Raw genomic sequence first — 27478 nt, 5'->3', positions numbered from 1 at the left:
ATTCACAACGATTGCTTCGTTTGTTAGGTGTAGAATGTATGCTACCGCATGCGTCTTTCTTTATTTCATACGCCGGCGCAGAGCATAAAAATGTGACGCTCATACACGATGTTTCGATCTCGTGGTTCGTTGGGCAGTGAGCATTCCTTCCGATTGTTACGTAATGAAACGTCATAGTTAATAGTTATGTTGCAATAAGACATGTGACGTAACAATTAAGCGCAAAATGTCAAATTGCAGCACGGCAATGTTTGTTACTCGAGCGACTTCGTTAGCTGATTATTACGAACACGCGACGAACATAAAACATTAGATTGCAGCTTCAACAACGGTTTTTTATCGCACAGGCGCCCGTACTAGACTGTGGTGTCGTGGTGATAGTCAGTAATACGCTTTATAACAAGATTTGGTAGCTTGGGTGACAGACGCACGTAAAACATATTACGTCCGGATTTTCAATAAAATTAAACGATCACCGTCCGGATTTACAACTTTTACAATCCTGTATAATACTGTACGAGCGAACGTAATAATATAAACGATCCAAATGTTTTCCACCCGAAATAGGCACCGATCCCAGAGAATTTTGACGGGATTTCTGTAATATAACAGGAATAATCAATTCCACATACCTGCTAATTCGTTCCCTTGATCGATGTCGTTTACGATCTCTATCTTTTGACCTTGAATGACCCCGATCCCTGGATCTATATTCATCATCTTTGGAGCGACTTTTATGCTTGCTTGACTTTTTCCTCGACTCCACAGGACTTGGGCTTTTTGATCTGGTCATTATTTTAAGGGATACTAAATCTTTAGTGAGCATTAAACTTTTTGAAACTAACACAGTTCTGCAAAATGGGAAAATGTAAAAAATTGTATACATATATTAGCCGAATTCTTTGTAACTAAAGTTTTTGTTTCAATCTCAGTTCCCTTGGCATACTTTGCGGTACGAACTCGTTTGTGCAGAATAAAAAAAATCGACATCGATTTTATAAAACAGAAAAAACTGCGTAGCAATTGTAATACCAGATTTAACAGTAAATTTAATGTTACCTTCTATTTTACAACTATAATTGATTGTCCTTTAACATACTAGTTTAACACACTACATTTATAATGCGTTTAATGATTAAAAAGCGTCGCTATATAGAGAAGTGGCAGACAAAACACAAAACAGTGCGAATCGCTTACAGCTGTTGTCGTTCCGCCTCTCTTACCTGATTGGTCAATTTGAGGTGAAAAAAGAAAAAGGCAACACAGGCGGATATGACGTAATCGTATATAGGCCATAGATATCAAATATGTTTTTTTTTTATTTGGGTTTTTGCTCTAAAATAGAATTTCTGGACAAGATAGTGTACAAATTAATTGCTTTACGTCAAACATTTGGTCTTTTTCTTAACCATGATCGTTTTTACATAGCTTAATTCTTAATTATTGCATTTAGTCTTTTATTTCTTGACTAAAACCATAATATTTAGAATACTTCTCAAAAAACTTATAATTAGCGAGTAATTTTTCCTTACTTTTCTGTTTGATCAAAGTTTAAACTATATCGTTATCCTATGTTGGTTCTTGCCGTGGTAAGATTTCACATCTGTAAAGAATAGATACGATCTTAGCAAGTTAAATTCGCGCTTGAGACGATAATCAAAAAACGCGAATCATTGTAAATTTAGTTTATTACGTCACTAACAGCCCGTTATCCAATTCTTGAAGTTGATTGGTCCGACTGCTCACATGACTGACACCTCGCACCAGCTAATTACACCATAGATACCTAAACATAAACGTGTTTAGGTATCTATGATTACACCCACCTTGATTGCTCCGCCTCCGCGCATAAAACACCTTTTCTACAAAGCTACCACGTTCCAGTTTAGATGAAGTTGGTTCCGCACCAGGTTACATAAGTTAGCAGATTTATTGAAAGACTTAAGTTAAGTATTAGTTTAGTACATTAATATTCCATTATGTATGTAATGTGTTTAACTTACCTTATCCTCGCGTGGCCGGAAAACGACAGTCGTTATCACACAATTACATTTAAAGTTTAAATTATTCGTTATCACGTTCTGTTTCAGAAATCGCTACGGTTCTTTATTACGTCACTCGCGACGTCACACGCAATATCTCGGTTCGCAATCGCGGCGTTCTGTTACGTCACAAACCTACACAAGCGTTTAAATTGCGCTGTCTACCGCTCGCGTTACTGTTATGTCATTAATTTTGTTACGTCATAGCTAAACTACACGCGAATGTTCTAGGCGTGCGTTTTTGCCCAACTTTATAAATCTAAATATTCGCCAGTTTTGATTTTTTTACTGATGTCGCACCAAATTGAAATTTAGCCCCTTTATATGATCGAACCACGCCGACTTCTACGCATATTGAAATAGATGTCAATTTGCAATAAAACGTGCTCCTTCATTAAAGCTCAGCTCTCTTGTTATATTATTTTTCTTACTTTTTATATTAGCACGATCGTCGCTTTTGAGTTTATAAACATCCAAAAGTGTTTTCAATATTTTATTACAGTTAATTTTGGAACAGTAAATGTTAAAATTTTCCAATATAGTTTAGTCATGGCCATACATTTATTAATCTAAACACTATGTAAGCAGACATGATTTGATATGGACAAAACTTTTAGTAAATACACTGTATCATGGTCTGTGTGACATATACATTGTAAAAGGCAGTGTTAACACTAATTGTTATGATTTATAAATATTTTAAAATAAATTTGAAAAATATTTTAAAATGTCAGCAACAACAGTATTAAAATGGTGACAAAGGCTTTGTGACATCATAAGCATTTTATGCGTCATAATCTTGGTCAATTTTAGAAAAGTTGAATCGGCCAGGTGGAACACAATTGTTTTCCAATGCCTAAAATATAACAACAGATTATACAGTTTGGGTATAAGAAGATGCCCATGTTATAACTCGACAGTGAGCATGAGGTGTATGAATACACAATGTGTGTCTGGTGTATAAGAAGACACCCATGTTATAACCCGACAGTGAGCATGAGGTGTATGAATACACCATGTGTGTCTGGTGTATAAAAAGACACCCATGTTATAACCCGACAGTGAGCATGAGGTGTATGAATACACCATGTGTGTCTGGTGTATAAGAAGACACCCATGTTATAACTTGACAGTGAGCATAAGGTGTATGAATACACCATGTGTGTCTGGTGTTTAAGAAGACACCCATGTTATAACTTGACAGTTAGCATAAGGTGTATGAACACACCATGTGTGTCTGGTGTTTAAGAAGACACCCATGTTATAACTCAACAGTAAGCATGAGGTGTATAAATACACTATGTGTGTCTGGTGTATAAAAAGACACCCATGTTATAACTTGACAGTGAGCATGAGGTGTATGAATACACCAACAAGGCAACACCCATGTTAGAAAATACATCCATATTAAGAGTTAATGGATAGTGTAAAAAGATGCGCAAACAAACATACCAAAATACACATTCTATCAACCAAAACCAACTTACTGATTTAGCAAATTGAGGTAAAACGAATGCAGCTTTGTGGACATCTGAGTTGTAATATTTCAATTCCATTTTATTCACTTCATCACAACTTAATACTCTGCAAGGCTCTTTAAAGTTGGTCTCCTTAATTTAAAATAAATATGTAAAGTTAAAGAATATGGTGCATTATGTGATTTGTTATATAACTTTTATACAATAGCAGTAGTTGGCTTTTTCTTGAGAAAGTTAGTCTTTGCCACTCCAAAAATACTTTGTCACATAACTTATGCAATATATATACTATACAGATGGTTGATATTTGACCGGTCCCTTTAATTAGTGCATGTCTCCTATGTCCAATACAATATTCTATAGTGGACATAGCAGACATAGTGGCCATAGTAAACATAGTGGGCATAGCGGACATGCACTCATTAAAGGGACCCATATTTGACTTGTAGTTTGTGTAATATATTTGTTCCTGCAAAATATGAAATGCAAAACTTTACATTTGCATTTCATATTACCACAATAGATTAACTTCATGTTACAGATTATTATTCTTGTGATTTTCATTTAAAACAAAACCAATTCAAATCCACACAAACCTTATTCTGGCTGCACAACATGAACCCTATCTGCCCGCTTGGATACGTTGGTATTGTACAATAACCATATGCAACGGATGGGAACACGGTTTCACAAAACTTCTTCATGTTACAAATAAGACTAAGATGCAACCAAACACATTCTCCTTGTGCGCATATAATCCCACCATCTTTAAGTGCTTTCTGCATCAGTTGGTAATATGGTTTCTCGAATAAAGCTTCAGCAGGACCTGGGGTGAAAGAATATAAATTTAAAAAGTAATATTTAGGGTTTTGGGGTAATGGGCCAGTACTGCCCTAAAATCTAGGACTCATGGCGTGTCTCGCTGTGGGACCTCACCCATATAGAATGGAATGAGCATGTACAATGTTGGGGTAATGAGCCAACTCTGGCCTAAATCCCAGGTCCCATGGCATACCTTGCTGTAAGACCTCACCCATATAGAATAAAATGTGCATATACAATGTTGTGGTAATGAGCCAACAGGCCTAAATCCTAGAATTCCCTTTTTCCAAAATGAATATTCACAAACATGCAATTTTAAAACATAATTATCAATCCAAGCCAAACAATATGAGCATAACTCTTAAAAAAAGAGTTTTGGGTGACAAACATACAGATATTCAAAACCATTCAATCAGATATCATCTTTGTTGCCATGAATACAAACATCATTAAAATTCACCTTGTGGGTCAGATGAATCAGTGATTATGACATCAAACTCAGCTTTGTGTTCCCTCATAAACGCCAGACCATCACCAACAAATTGTGTAACACGAGGGTCGTCCATGCTTTTAGACATTGATGGAAGAAACTTACGTGAAACATCTATCACAACCTGTACAAAGATGGAAGTTGTAGAATAGATAATATTGTTTATTTGAAGGTAATGGGCCAACTCTGGGTGTGGGGTTAATGAGACATCAGTTGCCTAATTCCTTGGTTGTTGAGGTAATGGGGCAATGTAGTATAAAGAAGGGGTTTTCGAATAGATTAATTTATACTATATTTGTGTTGGGACATTGGGCCAACTCTTGCCTCAATCAGGGTGTTGGGGTAATAGGGCAACATTGTGTAAAGATGGGTTGTAGAATAGGTAATAGTTTATGTGTATGTATGTTGACGTTGAGGTAATGGGCCAAATCTGGCTTAAATCCTAGTTCATGCATCGCAATGACAAAAGTTTGTAGTAGGTGAAAGGTTATACAAGATATAATGGACTTTTATTACATACTTTAAAAACTTTGTGCACTCACATTGATATTATAAAGCAAGCATTGCGACACATGCTCACAAAGTGTGGGAGCTGGGTTAATAAAAAAAAAATGGCTGACTGAGTAAACATTTGAATGTAACTTACTTTATCCTTGCGTAGCCGGCAAACGACATTCGTTAAAACACGGGTGTTCTGTTTCATACACCTCGAGCCACCTTATGAGTTACCAAGTATGTTACTTGGTGGGTGATTACTGATTAGTTATTTTACGCTTTATTACCTGATCAATCTCGCACTGAGTTATAGAAACCACAGATGAATGTTTAAGAACTTCCCTGATAACTCCGCCATCACCACCCCCTATTACAAGAACCTGGGAAAAGGAAGTGCATTTATGGGAATGGAAAGTGCCTTTATTACTTGGTAATGATGTATAGGCTAAACTTGCTCTAGTTACACCACATAAGCCTGCATCAATGCATATATGCCCTGGAATAAAATATAATACACACAGTAACAGCTAATTAGATACCATGCACTAATTGACGGTAATAACATGGCATATGACATTAAGAGCACCCTGGCTTTCTAAATAAAAGGTACACATAGTCACAATGGTAAATTAAAAGTAATAGCATGACCTATCACAGTTCCCTGTTTTTAGGAGATACACCAATGACCACAATGGGGCTCTTTAAATAGTGCATGTACCCTATGTCCGTCTAGTCTCCTATTATTACATAGTAGATATTGTGGACATAGCGAATCTGCACTAAATAAAGTGATGTATAATCACAATGTTATAAACAATCTCACATTCTTAGGATTGGGATGAGAGAACAAAGGAAGATGGGCGATCATCTCCTGGTAAGCGAACTCATCTCTTTCAGTGCATTGAATCACTCCATCGAGGACTAATACGTTGCCGTAAGTTTTGCTGTGAGGAAAAGTTAATATGATAATGAAGAATATAATACGGGTATAGTTTGGTTTTCAGTAATGAAATTAAAAAAAGGGAAATTGTCTTCTGACTGCGATGATAAAGGTGCTTTGTACCTTTATACTATTTTTCACTCAAGTCTATAGCAAGAAATTCGAATAAAACACAAGCACTCTAAAGTTTAACCACAGTAATTTACTCTTTAAAGACAAAATTCTAATATAGTTTGTAGTAGCACACATATAATATACTGATACCTTTTAAAAACTAAAACATCTTGATACTTTGAGCGTTCGTGAAATAAAACTTCTTCTACCTCCAATGACATACATTGTCCTGGCCATAAGGAATTCAATTCACTAAACCAGTTAAGTTTTAGTTCGTCCATTTTATATACTGCATAAAAAAAACGATCTAAATCAAAATTATTTTTATAAAAATAATTTTAGCTTTTTGCGTAACCTTAACCGCTGTACTGCCTAATAGTCATATAAAGATTCGATTAAATTTATACTTAAAAGCGTGAGCACAATAAGATTCACGTTTTAGAGTATAGAAAATTAAAAAGTAAATAACATTTACGTTACACGTGTTACGTAAAAAGCACATGAGTTTATCACGTGGGTAAATAAGAAAGTCACGCATGATCAACTTTAAATTTTCAAATTAGCTCCCCGATTAATGTTACGCTTTTAAATGAAGAAATTATACGTTTTATTCACTGTTTTACCATTTTTGGATGAAAAATGATTACATTTGTTAATTTTAGAATTCATTTAGTGCAAAATTTGGATTAATATTCGTTGCAATCACGTTGGTTTGGTGGCAGAGATCGATTGGGAAAAACCGGTAAATGGATTTACTTCACTACAAGTGAGATGTGTAGAAAGGGTTCAGTTACTCTAGTTACTATTGAGGCAGTTGCATTAAACGGAGCTCGGTCATCGCTTACGGTTTGTAAATACTTAATTAAAATGGAAGGAAAGTGTCAAAAAATATCGGCAAAGTATTGAGTATTGTGAACTAAAAAGTTTTAAAATATTTTGTAGTAAAAACTTGCAAATATATTTATTATTTTATCGTATGTATTATGTAACAATATTTTTCTGGTATTTAACTCTGTTTTGAATATCTGCGCATTATAATTGAGTTTGAGTAGTTGCATTTTTATTTTTCAGCGTATATTCGTAATGCAAAAAATTTATATATATATAAATATTATATACATTTTTTATATGATTGTGCTAATTTATTTATTTAATTTAACGGCACTAGTGAAGAATCTTCCGCCCACCTTATTTGCTAACCACCTAACCCCCTAGGTTAGGGGGTTAGGTGTTGATGGTTAGGGGGTAAGTGGTTATAGGAGTTAGTAGTTAGTGGTTATAGGGGTTAGGGGTTAGGGTTACCAAATAAGGTGGGGGGGGAATATTCTTCACTAGCGCCAACTTAACTTATTTATTCAAATTAACTTTTTTAAAAAGCAGCTTTTTATCCACAGTAACACCTACTATCATAGAAAATGATTAAACTTCTATTTATTGCGTTATTTGGATGCATATGCACCGTTGAAGCTCAGTTGGTGATGTCGAAAGCTTCCCCACCACCAAATATTGTGTTCATTCTCACAGATGATCAAGATACGTTGCTTGGTGGAATGGTATGTTGTTTCTATGTTGTGTTTGTTGTTTATTGTCATGACTTTTTAGTATAATTGGATTATAAAATACTATTAGTATAAATGGATTATAAAATGGTAATATAACAAAAAAATAAAAACTGAAAACATGGTACAGCATGTTAGTAAGAGCATAACCCAGAGGTTTTATCTTGCATCCGAGGATATATAAGTCACATTCGACGATTGGCTCATACACCTCATGTTCACTGTCGATTTATTAACCTTCAAACCTTATAGGACCCATTGGTAAAAGTAAAGAAACTTCTTCAAGATGAAGGAACCACTTTCACCAATATGTTTACCAGCACCCCACTTTGCTGCCCAAGCAGGGCCAGTATATTAACTGGTAAGTTGTACATTGTACTCCTATTCTATACCAGTCTGCAGAGTATGGCAAGCCATGGGACCTAAGGTTTAGGCCCAAAGTTGGCCCAATACCCCAACATTGTATGTGCACTCATTGTATATGAGTAAGGTCCTACAGTGAGGCATGCCGTACGACTTGGGATTTAGGCCAAAGTGGGTCCCTTACCCCAACATTGTATATGCACATTCTATTCTATATGGGTGAGGTCCTACAGTGAGGCATGCCATGGGACCTGAGATTTAAGCCAGAGTTGGCTCATTACCCCAACATTGCATATGCACATTCTATTCTATATAGGTGAGGTCCTACAGTGAGCCATGCCATGGGAACTAAGATTTAGGCCACAGTTGGTTTATTATCCCAACATTGTATATGTACATTCGATGTTATATGGGTGAGGTTATTCCATATGGGGTCCTACAACATTTTTATATGAGGTCCTACATTTTTTATACGGGCTTCTTTTTTGTATGGGGTCCTTCGACAAGTCATGCAATGGGACCTAGGGCACAGTTGGCTCAAGGCCAATTAAGTTTTTTCTATTATTCAAAACTCATTATTTATTTTATACCACTTGATCCTGACTGTTATTTCGTTTCAAAAATCGTCCTGTTATATGAGCATCAGATTCAGGGAATTTATCACAGTTACAATTAACATAACTGTAATAATTTTTCGCGAATATGACTTTGGTCTGGTGCTCATAGAGTTGGAGGATTCTTGTGTAAAAAATACAGTAAGGATTTGGTGCTACAAAAACGTAACAGACAAAAATCCATTGCACCCACAATAAAAGTTTTATTTTTATATATATTCGCCTAAATGGCATTGTCAGTCTCTAATACAAATAGAAATAAATATCTAAAAATTGTAGCATTTGGGTAAAAATAAATTTAAAAGTTTGTGGAAATGTCACTAACTGATAAAAGTGTATATATATATTTAGCCTATGCCCTATATTATATATATATATATACATTCCAACAGCAATTGTCAATCACAACTGACAAAGTTGAAATGTTTACGTGTTTGTTGTAACAGATAAATACTAACACAATGCCAGTGACTTTAAATATTTACAAAAGTTTTGTCAAATGGCTTATGGCAAAGACAATGATAATGTAACAACAAATATTGAAGGGCCAGTGTCAAGGCTAACAACAAACATTGCTGTTCTGTTACTTCTGCTACCAGGCGTAATGTAAATAGTTACTTAAGGGGTCATCTGGAATGAAAAAAGCATTGCTAGAATAGATGGCAGACATTTTGTCAGAAATACAAAGAATATTTATTTCATTGAAAGATTATTCAAACCTTGGAGTGCTATGGGCAAAAACTTTTTCTATATGTTTTCTATATTTAATTTTTCTATATCAAACTACTGCTATTGGTAAAATATTATTAGAGATTCAATTTGTGGGGAAATAGACCAACTATGGCCTACATCAATGGGCGCCAAACTTTATATATTCTAGGGGAGGCAGTAATCCTTGTGCCCCATGACTTGTAAAACATTTTGTATTATAAGTTGTTTACTGAATAATATAGATAATTTCAGGGGTGACTTGCCTACCCTGCCACCCCAGGTTTGGCGCCTATGCCTACATCTCATATCTACTAGCTTGCCATGCTGTAGGACCTTACCTACATATTATAATAATTATACTTAATTAAAGATGGATATAAATAGAACTTTGTCGATACCTATATAACAATGGTTTATTTTTGTATATTTTCTCCTAGGCAGATACTCTCACAACCATGAGACACTGAACAATACTATCAGTGGCAATTGTAGCAGCCTATATTGGCAGAAAACATTTGAAACACAAACTCTTGCTGTCGCTGCACAGAAAGCAAATTACCGAACTTTTTTTGCTGGGAAATATTTAAATCAGGTGATTTTAGCCTACTAGATTGTGTGTTTTTTTAAGTATGTATATATGTTGTGAATTCTGTACATTATGACTGAGTGGTTTTATGTTGTAGTCCAATATTAGGTAGTGTCTAATTTGACCTGGGCAAAGGTAAAAAAATGATAACTTTATACCAGTGATCAGAATCACACCATGTACCATCTTACCCCGACCTACTATATTAATGTAAAAATCATATTTACATAAATAACACTTACAAATAAAAATTCAAATATGTCCTTCTGTGAAACCCTTATATTTCTTTGTTACTAGTGCATCAGATGTTGGTACCATGGACCATGGTCATAAAAAATCAGCCTATTAAATCACATTTAATGTCTGTTTGCTATGGTACCAGCATTGTTCTTTTGTTACATAGTCACATGCCACAGCATTGTTACATATCTATTCCCATTGTTTGGTAGACAATCAGAAAGCAATGCATATTGTGATGTCATTTTTGGTATCGGTTAAATTTCAACCAGTTACATTTTTAAATGTTCGTGATGCTTTTTCGAATAGTCAAAAATATTTAAATATTAAAGGTAGAGACTGGTTTAAGGCTAATGGGTCAACTCTAGACCCCTGACATGTCTCATCGTAGGAACAAGGGATACAGATTTTAATTTTGTGAATTTTGAAACACGTTTCTGACATCACAATAAACACTTGTCAACAAACAGACACATTTGTCTTTGACAAAGAACATAAATCAATTAATTCTAACTATGTTTTGCACATATGGCAACCTTAGTATATACATATTACAGTATGATATTTCTCCATTGTTCTTTTACTGTGACCTAACAATGGTTTATTTTGACATAGTACGGAGGAAAGTCAGTTGGAGGTCCCCAGCATGTACCTGTAGGCTGGAATCAATGGTTTGGATTGGTAAGATATAGATATCATATATATCTGGTGCCTAACTTTATAATTGTTCTTCAGGTAAAATTTATTTCCTGGTGAATATCTGTTACCATGGATATAGTATTTTCTCTTGCTGTCGCTACAAAGCATATCGATAACACTATACAAGAAAAGGTGTCCCATCCCCCCCCCCCTTACCATATGATATTTATTGTATATATAGGCCTATACTTTTTGCTCTTCAGACAAAGGTAAAAAGGTCATTTTTTTCATGATGAATTGGACGTTTTTGCAATAAAACTTACAACTTTTCGGGCAGAGTAGTTTCCTGAAGAAATTATGTAAGTTTTATTGCAGCAATGTTTCATTATCCACTATGTGAGGTGTCATCATAAAGTAAATGACCTTTTCACCTGAACAGCAATTACAAGTATATACAATATTAAATAAATTTTTTTATACAGTAGGGTGGGAGAAGAGGGGACAACATTTCATTTTGTTTTCCTTTACCATTTGGTAGTAAACAAAGAACATTTAAATAATTTTAAAACTGTTTCTTCATGACTCAAATATACCGTTGTTCTTTTTTTGGGGGGATATTATGTGATAAAGGTGTCCCATCTTACCCTGCTGTGGAAGTCGTGAGGATACAGTTTTATAATTCTTTAAATGTTCTTTTTTTACTACCGGAACAAGAAAATTCAAAATACTAAAGGGTACGAGAAAATCGAATGAAAATATGTCCCATTTTACCCCACTGTACTATACTATATTTTAAAGAGTAGTTAAATTGTAGTATGTTCCCTATAAGGTGTATCATTCTGCTTCATTATTTTACACGTGATTTTAACACAGTGATTATTTTAGGTTGGGAATTCAAAGTATTACAATTACACTATATCTGATAATGGGGTTCCTGTACAACATGGAGCGAACTATCATGAGGATTATCTCACTGATCTGCTGGTTAGTGTTGTTTGTATGTGTTAAGCAAGTCATATCTAATGTAAGCCAGTGGGTGGAGTGAAGCTGCATATGTGGATTAAAATTAAGACAAGCCAAACTTAGGGGTTGGAATTTATAATTATGGTGGTATACATGAACCATTAAGCATTAAAAGGTTGGAAAAACAAACGGGACTCAAGCACATAGGGGTTGGGGGAAGGAAGCTCTCTCAGGGGTTGGGGGAAGCTGCATTTTTCAAATAATACATGCTGCTTTGAAGAGTTACTGTTTTGTGACAGAAGTTATTTAAGTAAAGCGCATAGTATAATAATAAACTTTAAATGGCAAATTCTCTGAGTTAATGGTGATTGTCTTTTACCTAATTTCGCCCCTAAAGGTTGAAATTAAATCATTACCATTTGTTTATAGGCCAACAGGTCTGTAGATTTCATCCATAACCATAAGATGCGATATACCCAACCTTTCTTCATGATGATTTCCACTCCTGCTCCTCACAGTCCATGGGATTCTGCACCTCAATATTCAAAGATGTACGAGAACAATACAGCCCCGCATACACCAAGTTATAACACTAAAGCAGTTGTAAGTATAGCCGTGAAACTTGGTCTGAATTTTGACCAAAATCTGGCCATACATTGTTAAAATGCAGTTACACTTATAGTTGTCAAACATAGTGAACCTCATTAATTAATGTGGTGAATGCAATATACTTTGGCTCTGCTTGTTTGTATAGACACCTAACAGCAGGGTAAAAGCTGGGGTGACATTGTTAAAATGCAGTTACACTCATAGTTGTCGTACATAGGGAACCTCATTGATTAATGTGGTAAATGCAATATACTTTGGCTCTGCTTGTTTGTATAGACACCTAACAGCAGGGTAAAATCTGGGGTGACATTGTTAAAATGCAGTTATGAAAACTCATATTTGTCAAACATAGGAAACCTCATTGATTAATGTGGTGAATGCAATATACTTTGGCTCTGCTTGTTTGTATAGACACCTAACAGCAGAGTAAAAGCTGGGGTGACATTGTTAAAATACAGTTACACTCATAGTTGTCAAACATAGAAAACCTCATTGATTAATGTGGTGAATGCAATATACCAGGATATCATGTTACGCATTGGCACATATGCCATGGGACCTCTTGGCCAAAGTTTGCCTATTGCATCTTAGTATACATGTATAGCAGTGGTGAACAAAAAAGGGTCTAATTTGCTCATGAAGCCTTTTGCCGTGATTCCTCGTGTCTTTTGATTTTTCATCCCTTTTTAAATACATACACAATATAATTGTTTATAATTTTTAAAACACTATCATTAATTCCCATCTAATCCAGAACAAGCATTGGTTGGTACGACAAGCCACCCACCCGATGACCAAAGAATCCATGGATTATTCAGACAATGCCTTTAGAAGTCGATGGCGTGCGTTAAAGTCAGTTGACGATTTAGTTGAACGAGTTATTAACGCCTTATCAAAGATGAAACAACTCGATAATACTTATGTGTTTTTCTCATCTGATAACGGATATCATTTAGGTGAGAAAATTAGAGTAGTGTACTATAATTTTATTCCAACATTTCGTCTGCCATTCGCATGACTTTTTTACCTAATTGGGGAATTTTTTACACCAGAGGAACCTAAAAAGTGCTGTTACATTATGCATGGAAGCAGAAATACCAAAATAGATTAACATGTTTTATATATTGGACAATATATAGGCCAATATTGTTTTGAATACAATATTATCGTTCAGGCCATTTCAGACCTGCAATATTATATTCTATAACCTAACCCATATAAAATATAAAAGTTGTTAGCATTATATGAGCTGTCGAGCTGAAATATATGTTGATTTTTTCTCCCTATTAACAAGTGTCAATTATAGGATATAAAATAATAAGGAGCAGTGTGGAGTAATGGGCCAACACCGGCTTAAATCTCATGACATACCAAGCTGTAGAATATAGAATATAATATGTTGTATGGATATTACTCCTTATGTATTGGGTACAACACTTTCCACGCAGGTCAATTCAGTCTCCCTATAGACAAACGTCAATTATATGAGTTTGATTTACGGGTCCCACTTATCATTCGTGGGCCAGGGGTCTCAAAGAATGTGACCCGTAGCGAACCCATTGTGAACGTTGACATTGCCCCCACTGTGGCGGACATTGTAAATGGGGGTAAAGGGGATTTCCCCTTGATGATGGATGGGGAATCCCTCGTTCCGTTACTGAATGTAAGTTTTATTGATTTCTATGTTATGGGCATTACATTACTGGTAAAAATATTTTTTATAAAGTATGCCTGTATACATATATTTATTTTTATAATCACAAACATTTTTTATAAAAATAATCAATTCGTATAAGTTAAATCGGTAAAACCCAAAAGTATTGATAGGAATTGGTATTGCTTCAAATAATTTTGAATTTTTCTGCTTCTTTTCCGTTACTTCAAGTTTTTATAATAATATTCTTTTTTTTAGTTGTTGGATTATGTTACGATTAGGTATGAAATTGTTTTACATGAAAATCTGCTGAAAGAGTAATAACTATTGTTATAATGATGTGCTTAGCATTTACGTAATATATTCATACATGAAAGAGCAACAACAAACCTAAATGGAGAAGCGACTTCCTTGTTGAATATCAAGGTGAGGGAAAGGATTCACCACCTCCTGGGTGTTCCCCTACATGGAGAGGGGTTTCAGTAAGTTACATGCGTCGTAACTTGTAAATATGTAAAGGGTTTAACAAAAAAATAATCAATTGCCCACAAAGTTACATACGTGGTAACTCTTAAGCTGGCACGAGGTGTATGTAACAGAACACCCGTATTATAACAACTGTCGTTACCTCGCCGTGCAAGGATAAATAAGTTACATACATGGTAACTTGTAAGTTGGCATGAGGTGTATGAAACAGAACACCCGTGTTATAACGACTGTCGTTACCTCGCCGTGCAAGGATAAATAAGTTACATACATGGTAACTTGTAAGCTGGCATGAGGTGTATGAAACAGAACACCCGTGTTATAATGACTGTTGTAACCCCGTCATGTGAGGATAAATAAGTTACATACGTGGTAACTTGTAAGCTGGCATGAGGTGTATGAAACATATAACTGGTGTTATAACGACTGTCGTTGCCCTACCCTGCGAGGATAAACAAGTTACATACATGGTAACTTGTAAGCTGGCATGAGGTGTATGAAACAGAACACCCGTGTTATAATGACTGTCGTAACCCCGTCATGCGAGGATAAATGAGTTACATTCATTTAAGCGTGTCGCACAGTACCACTTTAGACTTTACTGACATAAAGTAGAAACAAAATTGCCATTTTGTAGCATGTTCTCTTATAGTCCAAAAAAAGGTCCAACCTAACAGAGCACTTTTGTTCCTCCAGCAATGCTTCCCTGGTTGTGTGTGTGAGGATGCTTACAATAACACATATAGCTGTGTAAGGACATTACAACCACAACATAAAGTAGATCTTATGTATTGTGAGTTCACTGATACTGAGACGTTTGTTGAGTTGTATAATCATACAATTGACCCACATCAGCTTAATAATATCAAGGATACTGTGGACCCCACAGTGAGTATATGTTTGTATTTATTTTATTGTTGCTTTGGGGGGTATGTGAAGACATTCGTGTTATATATTATTTTCAATGGGCATGCATGAGGTGCATCGTGTATGAACACACCATATGTGTCTGGTGTATAAGAAGACACACTCATGTTATAACTTGACAGCGAGCATGAGGTGTATAAGAAGACACTCATGTTATAACTTGATAGTGAGCATGAAGTGTATGAATATACCATATGTGTCTGGTGTATAAGAAGACACACTCATGTTATAACGTGACAGCGAGCATGAGGTGTATAAGAAGACACTCATGTTATAACTTGACAGTGAGCATGAGGTGTATGAATACACCATGTGTGTCTGGTGTATAAGAAGACACCCATGTTATAACTCCACAGTGAGCATGAGGTGTATGAATACACCATGTGTGTCTGGTGTATAAGAAGACACCCATGTTATAACTTGACAGTGAGCATGAGGTGTATGAATACACCATGTGTGTCTGGTGTATAGGAAGACACCCATGTTATAACTTAACAATAAGCATAAGGTGCATACACCATGTATATATAGTTGAATTAAAAGCTTTATATTTCCAACAGGTCTTGGTCAAAATGAACAAGAGGTTAATTATGCTCGGGCTATGCAGTGGTAAAACATGCAGGGAACAAAGTTACATCGATTATTCTGCCATACCCACCACAAAGCACTGGTTTGTGGACGCTTTAAGTCGATTTTGGCAACATACGCAAACTTTGTTTAACCCTTATGTTAGTCCTTTATGATTTTAAGTTAATCATTCATACTGTTTCATGCCATCTTCATTTTTTTTGTCATTTTTCAAGATGATCTGACTGCTTTCTTAGCTCTTTTGACAGTTGTTTCTGTTTTGTAATCTGCTAAAACTTCTAAACCAGAGTTGTTTTTAGAAGCTATATAGTAGGTGGGGTAGGATGGTGTCATTTTATTCTCTTTATCGTCCCATTTGGTACTAAACAAACCATATTCACAGAATTATATATTTGTATCCTCACGACTCAAAAACAAGGTCGTTAAATTGTTAAAAACGATTGTAAAATATAAGATTATGTGCAAAACTTAACAGTATCCATCTTACCCTACACTACTTTGTATCAAATTTTTAAATTGCTTTTCTGGTGTATTAATTTCAACATGTGAGTTAAATATTTGATACCAGATTAAGCGTACTTGAGTGCAAGCCCACTTTACGTACTTCAAAAGGTGTTTATTTCTAATGTGTTTAAGCCCTGCTATATTATGTGTGCAATTATACTCACCTATATTCTTTTGTTTTGCCTTCAAATAGGCGCCAAACTTTTATAAACACAGGGGAGGCGGAGATAGTTAGGCACACAATCCTGTGAAACAAATCTAACTTTTTGGTTGTAACGTTTACTGAGTAATAAAGTGTAGAAAATTAAGGGGTTCACCTGCCCCCCATGCCACCCCAGGTTTGGCGCCTATGGGACCTTCTAAAATGACAGTGTTTATTATCCATCCCCTCTGGTACTAAACAGCCTGTACCATTAAACACTCAATCCTAGTATAATGTCCATGCTTTCATTTTAGAAGGGTATTTGAATGTTTTGTTTATATATACTATATATTGTATACACACCCATAAATATATATATATATGTAAATTCTACCACTTTAAATACAAGTCACCTATTATTACATTCAGTATAATACAGTTAGGCGCCAAACTTTATAAAATGCGGGGGAGGCAGGGTTATTTAAACACTCATTCCTGTTAACCAATCGTAACTGATTAATGGAATGCCTGCCCACCCTGCCTTTTATAAAGTTTGGCGCCTATAGAAACACAAATAATAAAGGACATGTTTTTTTGTAATAACTTATCCCTATACTCATTATTTAATATAGTTACCACACATGTGCCATATAAATCTTTATACTCTGCTTAATTTTCATAAACTCTTCCAATGTATTTGATCATAATGCTCATTATTGTTATGATAATTGTTTTAGTACATCACAGTCTGTGAAAACTTGTGAGAATATTTTTAGTTTATTCTGAAAACTGTGACTGTGATACATGAATATGCATTATGACATCATTTAGTTTATTCTCATATTTACAATGACAACAATAGAGCATCAGACAATGCATTATGATGTCACATGCACAACATATTATTGCACACAATGCATCAGAATTATTTACAAAACAATAAAAGAAAAACTTCATCTCCTCAAGATTCTCACACCAAAGGTAGGTTTAGTGAGAACCCATCATTAAATATACAACACATGTATATATGTATTAATATACACATACATATGTAGCATATAATGAAGTTATTTCTAATAAAAAAGGGATCACAAAACCAATCCAAATAAATCTACATCTATTCTAATAATCTTAGGAATATTCTTATACAGCTGATAGTCTATGCAAGAATTTCTACTTTTTTACAATACAGGAAATGTGACCCCCTTTTTAGGTGCTTACCCCAGAATTAGAGGTAAGCATTTACCGACCTCACCCACCCCCTGCAGCAGGTGGGGGTGAGGGACCAGTACTTCTCTTGAAACCCCCCATTCTTCTGCGGGGGCCAGAATCATCCCCGCCGCTGTAATATAAAATGGTAACTTTTACAAATTCCCGCTTTAATGTAAATTTTTAATATTTTTTTTCTGCTGTAATGTATATATTTTTTAAAAATATATTTTGCTTCTACGTACATTATAGCAATAATATGGCAGATTGACCCATTTTAATATAAAGTTGTTTATTGGGAGTTGTGTGGATTCGGTTTTATAATTCTTTGTTTACTACTAAATAAGACGAAAACATAGAATGAAAAGGTGCCCCACCCCCCTACTATATATAATAGAAAGAGTTATTCATACTTTGGTTTCGCTGAGTAGTTTGATTGCAAACCTCTTCCATGCTTTGTAAGATCTGGTTGGACCATTGTCTTGAAGCTGGAATGAGAGAATTAAGAATGATGTTAGAGCTGTGTTAATTACTTGGCAGTTAAAAATTGTGGTTCATTTATTTAGTAATGTGACTTAATTTTCTTCTAATTTAAATGGGAAAATAATAAATACAGTTCCCCAAAAAGGTCATCATTTATTTTTTGCAATATATATATATGTATGTCATAAAATATGCACTCACTGTTGGAACATATTGGACAATATTAAAAAAAACAATGCACATGTACTTACAAGAGAACAATAAAATTAATAAGTCCCCAAAAAGATTCCGATATAAATGAAACCCGCCACATGGAGCGCTGTGATTGGATTCCTCCTAAAAATATTAATTTTACATTTACTCAATTTATTTAAAAACGGTATTTTCTTTTACCGGATCTTGGGATTTTAAATGAACCACACTTATGTAATGTTGGTACATTAACTCATTTCCCCAACATCCAGTGTTCTACTATGGAGATCCCAAATAAAAAATGTAGCATAAAAAATAGCAACAAAATGTTAAATATGTTCCGTAAAACTACCACGTAGGCTACATTCAAAGTATTTAATAAAAGTTTATGTAAATTTAGTATTATTTTAACGAACCTGCGGAAACGTAAACCATGATGGTTTCGTATATTTCTTCGACTTTTTAATAAAATAATATTCCGATGTCTTTTAATGAACAAAACAAATATTTTCAACGAAAGTGATGACGCATAAATGTTGAAATCATGACTCAGCAAATAGAAATCAGCTGTACGCATAGAAGTAGCAATAACATTTAATCGTCCCCGACGACACGAAACTCAAATTAACAACGAAACGTACACCTTTTTTTTTGATTTTAGCTAAAGAATTTTAGATAAATATGTTTTATTGAATTAAAATTGTTGTAAACTGTCTGAAATATTTATGTTTTTCGAAAATCACGTGTATGAAAACCTGTTATTACTGTACGATAAAACCTGTAAGTGTGCAATAGTTTTGAAATCTTTCTGGGAAACGTGCAAATAAATGCTACGATCTGCTCTACGAATTTTATTGCGGCGTTACAGATTCACCAGTATACAGAAGGTATGGGTGTACCATTATGTGTGGAATAAATTTAATTTAAGGATTTCCACACGGATTGTAACTTTACACTAATAGTGAGCATAAGGTGTATGAGTACACTATGTGTGTCTGGTGTATAAGAAGACACCCATGTTATAACTCAACAGTAAGCATGAGGTATGAATACACCATGTGTGTCTGGTGTATAAGAAGACACCCATGTTATAACTTGACAGTGAGCATGAGGTGTATGAATACACTATGTGTGTCTGGTGTATAAGAAGACACCCATGTTGTAACTTAACAGTGAGCATGAGGTGTATAAATACACCATATGTGTCTGGTGTATAAGAAGACACCCATGTTATAACTCGACAGTAAGCATGAGGTATGAATACATCATGTGTGTCTGATGTATACTGTATAGGAAGACATTCATGTTATATCTTGACATTGTGCATAAGGTGTATTTGAATGAAACAGTTTGTTTGCCATCTTATCATTTATTCCTTTTTCCAGCCAAACCAACTGTCAACAACCTCTATTACACAACTCCCACACTTAACCATGGATGCCGCGAACATAGCTAAAATTGACGATGGAATTGACATTAAGAACTCCGGTATTTCACTTTTTTATTGATTTTCAGTGCTATTAAACATTCGTTATCTGCTAACCAGTAAACGTAACAACCAACCACTAACCGTTATAGACTACCACTGTAACGACTAACCCCTAATTACCCGAATAACCCCTAATCAAGGGTAATAACCCCTAATCAAAAAAAACCGAATAACCCCTAATCAAAACTCCGGTATTTCGCTTTTTTATTTATTTAACTGCTAAACGCAACCATCAACGCATATAACCACTGGCCCCATAACTCCTAACTACCAACCTCTAACACTTTCCACCAGCCTAATCTGTAATGTACTGGAGGATTCTTCACTAGTGCCTTATTTTCATTTCATATTGAGTTTTATAATGCTGTTTTTATAGAGGGCAGTGAAGCAAACTCTGGTCTTGTGTCTGGACCAAAGAGAAAAGTAAGTTCACTTTATATTCAATTTACAACTATTTACTGTTGTTTTGCAATGAGGAATTATTAATAAAGTTTTAGGTGTTTTAAACCGAACCGTTTGAAAATATAGACAATAATGTCATATAAATAATATTTATGGGCTGTTATGTTTAATACAGTGTAATTAATACAGTAATAATAATGATATTTCAAACACCAGAAGTGTTCCTTGTGCATGCTGGGATAGGGATTTAGTTTTTAAACTGAACCATTATAATGAGTCGATTGTGTTGTATATATGGACAGATTTGGGCATAGCGAAATAAATCCAGCAAAAATAAGTATATTTTTAAACTCCATTATTACTGCCATACAGATGTAGACCATTCTTTTTAATACGGCAATTTTAACCCTAAAGGTTGCTATGTTGTTCGCATACTGTGGAGCAAACTACCACGGTCTTCAAATGAACAGAGGGGAAAGATGGATCAAAACTATAGAAGGAGATTTATTTCAAGCTCTTGTTGACGCTAAAGTTGTTCCTTCTAATTGTGTGCAAGAACCTCACAAGATGACGTATAAAAGCGCATCAAGGACAGATAAGGTATTGTTTGGAGGCTCAGAATACCTAATAGACACAAATTAGGTAAAGAAAATGGTATAGTAGGCCTATAAAAGATATATGACTCTTGTAAATGACATTGTTAGTCATTGCAAAAGAAGCAACGTCTGTTTTAAAATTTTGGAGTTTTACAACTTTGTGTCATGTATAAGCGTCAGGTTTGATGAATTTTAAGTAAAATCCGGGGCAATGTTGTAAAAAATGCAGGTTAACTCTCAGTTGTCAAACATAGGAAACCTGATTGAATAATAAGTGTGTCGCAATCAGATTCAAAGAACCCAAATATGTCATTGGCGTATTAATAACATGGTATATACAGTATTTGTAGTTTTTTCCTTTATATATAGCTTAGTAACATATCAAATATCCCGTGCCATGGCATAGTGGTTTGTGCGCCTGCCTGTAACCCAAAGGTAATGGATTCGAGGCTCGACGCTGCTACCATTGTGGGCGTATGTGTCCTTGGGCAAGACACTTAACAGCAATTGCTCCAACACAGTGGTCACTAATGGGTTGTAACATACATGGTAACTCGTAAGCTGGCACGAGGTGTTAAACCCGTGTGATAACGACTGTCGTTTTCCGGCGACGCTGGGATAAAGTAAGTGACATTCATTCATTCTTTCATTCAAATGTATTGCCAGGGAGTTTCTACATGTGGACAAGTTGCTTCACTCAAGTTAAGATTGAACGAAAATGTAGTTGGTTTGATCAACCAACATCTGCCAGAAGATATTGTTGTTATGGGTATGTGGCTATGTCTTATTGTTTGATTTACAGAGCATAGATGTGTGAAAATGAACACTTGTGGTATAACTCCTGTAGGTGCTCTTCCATGCAAGAATAAATAAATGTCATTTATTTATTACTGGGCGCAAGGTAAATAACACAAAACATTTGTGTTATAACGACTCCTGTTACCCCACCACGTTAGAATAAATAAGTTTTCTTCATTTATTCTTTTCCATTTATTTTATTCATTTGACAGAAATAACCTTATGTCATTTATTCTCTTTGTTTATTTCAATATAAAATGTCACGCTCTATTTGCATGTGTCACTGTATTCTATTAAAACCACACACTTGTTCACAGCTGTGCGCCGCACAACCCAGGGGTTCAATGCCCAACTTAAAGCAGAGGGCCGTACATATTCATACACTCTCCCTACTTTTGCATTCGCTGATTATGGGACGGGAAACACTTCGTATAAAATAACGGAAGGTAAGATAACGAGTGTTAGAAAATTTAAAATAATATTGTTATAATTAGATAAGTTGAGGTATTAGTGATAGAGTTGTCTTGTTTTACTTTTGTTGTCTTGTTCTACCTTTGTTGTGTCCACCATACATAGTGGACAGTGGTTGTATACACCCAATGCCCACTGTTTGCATAGAATACTTTTATGGTTATCTTCAGGGTGGGAAACCAAGGTTTTAACACCTCATGCTCGCTGTCGAGTTAGGATACTTTCATGTTTATTTTGGGGATGAGAACCAAAAGGTTTAATATTTAGGTGTGCATGCATGAGTTTGTAAACGTTTAAAAAAGGATGAAGCACAGGTAGGGGTGCACATTATAGAATTTCAAATTTGTGAGATTCAAATCCTTTTTGTCCCAAATCTAATTACGGAATTCGGTATTCTGTTTAATGACGGCATCATATACTATGGAACTAAACTAACAATTTTTTTAAATTAAAAAAAAATTCTTGTGTTTGTGGGACTTTTAAGCTCTTCAAAGGTTGCTAAACGTTACGGCTAGGCTGTTTTGGCTTTATACGTTTTTTCTTATAAATACAAAAAGATTCCAAATTCTAGATACGGAATTCTAGATTCAAAATAACGTGTTCTAGGATATCGTGGAATACCTAATTATTCTGTAATGTGCATCCCTTAGCACAGGGTAATAGGCTAATTTTATGCCTCAAATCTCAGGCTTCAGGTGGTGCCTTGCCATAGGACCTCACCCATAGAGAATTAGTCAACTAAGCCCAGTGTCCTAGATAACTACTCTACCTTTAATTCTACAGACAAACTTCTGAAAGTAAAGTCAATCTTGTATCGATACAAAGGGACCCATTCCTTCCACAACTTTACCTCAGGAAAACGCATGGGTGAAATGAGCGCTCAAAGGTTTATCATTGAGTTTGAACATGGGGACCCATTCTTGGTGCAAAATGTGGAATTTATTACATTGACTATAAAGGTGGGGTTGGGTTTATTTTACCCCATAAAGTTTGTGTAAATTGTGGTAAATACCAATTATCTAGTAATAATAGCAAAGTCCAAAGTTGTTACATTTACCTTTACACTATGTTTATATGCACCAGTGTATTTAATGTACAACATATACAACAACCATAATATAATTGGATATTGAGTTTCCATTCTCTAAGGGAATAAATTTGTACATTGATACTCCAAGTGTGCTAAAATCCACCAATAAAGTTATACAACCCCTGTTTTAAACCCACAACTATCTAAACAGGGTCAAAGCTTCATGCTTCATCAAATCAGAAAGATGATCGGGTTACTAATAGCAATGGTGAATGGATTGGCCAAAGAACAACATTTTATTCGAGCGTTTTCTGAACCCCTTGAAGACATACCTAAAGCTCCTGGAACGGGTTTGTATTTACTGTTATGTTATGTGTCGTTATACTATGGGTATAGGGTTTAAAAGGGTTATGAAGGATATTGTAATATATATGGGTGGGAATTTCGGGAATAGTTCTTTTATTGGAGACTTAGTTATGGGACCCACTGGGACCCAGTACACTGACAGTTTAGTTTATAAGGTATTATTACAAAACATATCATTCAGGTAGTTCAATCTACAGGTATTATAATAGAGAGGCCATTACCCCATAATTTCTATTCACAAAGTAATATCACTAAACTCATCATCTGATCAATTGAATCCAACATGTATTAAGCCATTGGCCCACCACACGGAAAGTTCAGCTTTACATAGTTGTATTACAAAACATCTTAACCAAGTTAAATGACTACAGGTCTTGTATTAGAGAAAGTCCATTATAATGGTTTTAACAAATTATGAGTATAACGTGTTTAAACTGTTTTCTGATAAAAGTTAATTGAACCCACAGGTTTCTTGTTTTAAATTTAGGCTGTTGACCCACCACATAGACTGTTTAGCTTTACAAAGCATTATCACAAAACCTTTTTACCCAGTCAATTCAATCTACAGGTCTTGTATTGGAGAAAGTCCATTACGATGGCTTCAACAAAGGCCCAGCGAAGCAACATGGTGGGGTCGACTTCACTGATGTCCAAGACAAGATTGATGAGTTCAGAAAAACGAGGATATTTCCCTATATTTATAAGTAAGAGGTGTAATCATCATTGTAACCATTGGGACAAGTAGGCAGGTTAATTGTAACAACAAATGATAAACTGGTTGGTGAGGGTAATTTGTCATACATATAGTAAAGCAATCGCACACAAAGTTACATTCATGGTAACTGGTAAGCGAGCACAAGCTATGCAAAGCAGACCACCTGAGTTATAAAGACTGTCATTTTCAAGCAACGCGAAGGTTAATAAATTACATTTATTTATTTTTTTAATTTATGCTTCAGTCATACAGTGGGGTGGAGGAAGATGGGACACCTTTAGCACATGATATCCAAATATCCTGATCGTCTTTTAAACAATTAACAAGGATCTATGTGAGTCATGAGGATACGCTTTTATAATTCTTTGCATTTTCTTTGTTTACAACCAAATTAGGCGAGAAAATAGAATGAAAAGGTGTCCCATCTTCCCCCAACCTACTATACATTTATTCACCCATCCATTCATTTACCCGTTTATCAATTTACTTCCATCCATTCACTCAGGAAAGAAATTGAAGAGTCGTCCATGTTGGACTGGTTGGAAACTTTGTCACGTCATGATTACTCGGGGAAATCTTCCAAGGAACAATGGGAGTATCAAGTTAAAGAATGGGTGTGTGATGTCATATTGTTCTTTGTGATGTCATAATGTTGTTTATGACAACATGTGTTTTCATAGTTAATTTTTTTTGCAAGTATCATAAAAAAACATAAAAGGATAAATTTAATTAATCTTGTCGAATACAATAACAAATATTATATTAATTAAAACAGTAAGATGATTAAAAATTAGTAGCAAACAACAGTCACTATAACTGCACCAGGGGTTTAAAACATATCAAAACAGGACTTTTCTGTGCTTTATAAAAGATAACTCCAATGTTATTTATTTCTTCTAAACTTTGCAGAGTAAAAAGAAATTGGAAAATGAAACAAAAACCGAAGACGCAACTGAATCTGTGAAAGTTAAATCACTAGTGCCACCTAATGACTGTAAATCTACTGAATGCCTTCCCTTAGATGGCAGTAAAGAGGAATCGAGTTTGAATAAAGAAACCAATGACACATCTGAATCAAAAAAATCTGAAAAAGTTGTATCACTAACGCCACCTAATGACTGTAAATCTACTGAATGCCTTCCCTTAGATGGCAGTAAAGAGGATTTAAGTTTGGATAAAGAAACTCCTGGTCATGATGTCACAAACGGTTTGAAAAATGAAGACTGTTCTGTTAACAAGAAACTTAATGAGGTCATGAATGGGGCAATTGTGACATCAGAACCAGTAGCGAAAAAACAAAAGACTTCTATGACATAGCGATATATGTGATTGTCATTTTTAACTGCCATCGTTTTATAATAAATTAAGTTTTGTGCAGAAAATCATTGTTTATGTCGAGCTGTTGAAGCTATTGTAGTGTGTGGATAAACAGACATGACTTTCGGTTGGTTTGGTCATTTATATCTTGTGAGTGGGACCTTGAGTGACTTATCCATGGTTGCCACTCCCATGCCCACAGTCGAGTTGCTGAAGCTGTTGCAGTGTGTGGATAAAAAGATATATAGCAATATTTATTAAATTTAATCTGTTTTAATTCAGTATTTTGTATATCAAATAAAATTAGAGCCCTGTTATCGTGTAAGACAGTGCAGATTTTATCATGTGTGATGAAACGGTATGTTGTACATGGTATACCGATAAACAGCCATGTTTTTTTGCCCCCGTGGCATAAATTTCTAGTCAATATTTTTCGTGGATCAATCTCACTTTGCGTTTCTTTATATAACAGACGAAGCGGTAACTATTGCGTGACAAGTAGAACGGAAGTAAATTAAACAACTGTCCCTCAATTGAAGTTATAACTAAAGGGAGTAATTGGAGCAGAAAGTAATGCTTCATTAATGCGAAAAGTTGTTATAAGTCACATAATTTTGCCTGCGACAATGAAAACAACACGAAACAGAATGTTATTGCAGAAAATCCAATTAAATTTAGAATTAACTGTTTATGCGGTCAGATAAGGGAAATATTACACGACTATATATGAAAATGCATACAAATCCATTCGAATAGGAGAATAAATGTTAATACCCGGTCTTTGGGGAGACGTTATAAATGCGTCATATGAGTTTCTAATCGTCACTACCCTCGTCACAGGGGAACTCCCTTATTTTAGCGGAAACTGGCATAACCCCATTGAAGTGGTTTTCGTGACTAAGGGGTCGTGTTTTGAATGGCCCACCAGCGAAAACGGGGCTTCTCACGCAAGTACTGCACGCTATGGAAAACTTATATCCTTACCCGATGACTTATCATGTTTTTATCATCTCTTTTCATTGCTACTGTGCGCACGAACATGTTCGTTTCTGAATGAGAGTAAACCATACAGTTTATGAATGAGGCTAAAGGTATAGGTTACGTTATAGTTATACGGGTAAAGTTTGGGGTTAGTGGTTGGGGTTATGGATCAGGGTTCTGCAATAGCACTGCTATATTTCAAATGAAACTTATGTTATTTTGCCTTTATAAAGAAGGACATTAAGTTAGCATCAGTGTGTTTAGATTAGGACATTAAAAGATAACAAATAACACAACACCACTACTCACTGCAATTACTTTTATACCAGATTCAAAGGAGCAGTTTTAAACTCTAGTATATATAAATATATATATATATATATTGTAACTGAATGTAATAAAGTTATAATATATACTAGAATTAGGCCATAGCCATGTTATTGAAAGAATTTAAGTACATACATAA

At 35.0% G+C, this 27478-nt stretch overlaps 5 protein-coding genes across 6 annotated transcripts in view; 2 read left to right on the top strand and 3 right to left on the bottom strand.

Annotated features, from left to right (window-relative positions):
• Positions 1–871, bottom strand: part of LOC100179185 (arginine and glutamate-rich protein 1) — a 5462-nt gene extending 4591 nt beyond the window's left edge. Inside the window, exon 1 of the mRNA XM_026835092.1 lies at positions 633–871. Coding sequence (XP_026690893.1) covers positions 633–826 — 194 coding nt within the window. The 5' untranslated portion in view covers positions 827–871. The remainder of the gene's footprint in view (positions 1–632) is intronic.
• A 1651-nt stretch (positions 872–2522) lies between these two features.
• Positions 2523–6694, bottom strand: LOC100176863 (spermidine synthase). The gene is made up of 7 exons (XM_002128478.4): positions 6532–6694; positions 6151–6271; positions 5615–5707; positions 4803–4956; positions 4117–4346; positions 3530–3652; positions 2523–2898 (listed from the first exon to the last, which is right to left on the bottom strand). Exons 1-7 carry the CDS (start codon positions 6660–6662, stop codon positions 2827–2829), a joined length of 924 nt encoding a protein of 307 aa, XP_002128514.1. The 5' UTR covers positions 6663–6694; the 3' UTR covers positions 2523–2826.
• Positions 6695–7232: 538 nt separating this feature from the next.
• LOC100187080 (N-acetylglucosamine-6-sulfatase) lies at positions 7233–17385 on the top strand. 2 transcript variants are annotated; one of them, XM_026835091.1, is made up of 12 exons: positions 7233–7249; positions 7774–7934; positions 8193–8301; positions 10066–10220; positions 11067–11132; positions 11976–12074; positions 12483–12656; positions 13417–13618; positions 14111–14325; positions 14694–14798; positions 15499–15690; positions 16290–16863. In XM_026835091.1, the coding sequence occupies exons 2-12, from the start codon at positions 7797–7799 to the stop codon at positions 16470–16472; spliced, it is 1638 nt and encodes a 545-aa protein (XP_026690892.1). In that variant the 5' UTR covers positions 7233–7249; positions 7774–7796; the 3' UTR covers positions 16473–16863. The 2 variants fall into 2 exon arrangements, with proteins under 2 accessions (XP_026690892.1, XP_002128609.1); XM_002128573.5 differs by lacking the exon at positions 7233–7249 and having other exon boundaries at positions 7785–7934; positions 16290–17385.
• Positions 17386–17778: 393 nt separating this feature from the next.
• On the bottom strand, positions 17779–19378 carry selk (selenoprotein K). The gene is made up of 4 exons (NM_001190318.1): positions 19264–19378; positions 18907–18991; positions 18586–18660; positions 17779–18305 (listed from the first exon to the last, which is right to left on the bottom strand). Exons 1-4 carry the CDS (start codon positions 19280–19282, stop codon positions 18206–18208), a joined length of 279 nt encoding a protein of 92 aa, NP_001177247.1. The 5' UTR covers positions 19283–19378; the 3' UTR covers positions 17779–18205.
• Positions 19379–19517: 139 nt separating this feature from the next.
• Positions 19518–26157, top strand: LOC100182320 (tRNA pseudouridine synthase A). The gene is made up of 11 exons (XM_002128735.3): positions 19518–19734; positions 20233–20335; positions 20713–20759; positions 21153–21338; positions 22001–22103; positions 22450–22578; positions 23387–23562; positions 23845–23983; positions 24568–24703; positions 25220–25328; positions 25624–26157. Exons 1-11 carry the CDS (start codon positions 19675–19677, stop codon positions 26029–26031), a joined length of 1596 nt encoding a protein of 531 aa, XP_002128771.1. The 5' UTR covers positions 19518–19674; the 3' UTR covers positions 26032–26157.
• The last annotated feature ends 1321 nt before the right edge of the window (positions 26158–27478 follow it).

Source organism: Ciona intestinalis, chromosome 7 (assembly GCF_000224145.3).
Source record: "Ciona intestinalis chromosome 7, KH, whole genome shotgun sequence".
Lineage (NCBI taxonomy): Eukaryota > Metazoa > Chordata > Ascidiacea > Phlebobranchia > Cionidae > Ciona > Ciona intestinalis.
This window is presented reverse-complemented; position numbering and strand designations above follow the sequence as displayed.

Coding starts and splice junctions, on each gene's coding strand:
- LOC100176863 (XM_002128478.4), bottom strand. CDS start 6,662: ATGGACGAACTAAAACTTAACTGGTTTAGTGAATTGAATTCCTTATGG. Junction 6,272..6,531: donor GATGTTTTAGTTTTTAAAAG/GTATCAGTATAT, acceptor TTTTCCTCACAG/CAAAACTTACGGCAACGTAT. Junction 5,708..6,150: donor CTCATCCCAATCCTAAGAAT/GTGAGATTGTTT, acceptor TCCTTTTCCCAG/GTTCTTGTAATAGGGGGTGG.
- LOC100187080 (XM_002128573.5), top strand. CDS start 7,797: ATGATTAAACTTCTATTTATTGCGTTATTTGGATGCATATGCACCGTT. Junction 7,935..8,192: donor ATACGTTGCTTGGTGGAATG/GTATGTTGTTTC, acceptor CAAACCTTATAG/GACCCATTGGTAAAAGTAAA. Junction 12,657..13,416: donor GTTATAACACTAAAGCAGTT/GTAAGTATAGCC, acceptor CATCTAATCCAG/AACAAGCATTGGTTGGTACG.
- LOC100182320 (XM_002128735.3), top strand. CDS start 19,675: ATGCTACGATCTGCTCTACGAATTTTATTGCGGCGTTACAGATTCACC. Junction 19,735..20,232: donor GATTCACCAGTATACAGAAG/GTATGGGTGTAC, acceptor TCCTTTTTCCAG/CCAAACCAACTGTCAACAAC. Junction 22,104..22,449: donor AGAAGATATTGTTGTTATGG/GTATGTGGCTAT, acceptor ACTTGTTCACAG/CTGTGCGCCGCACAACCCAG.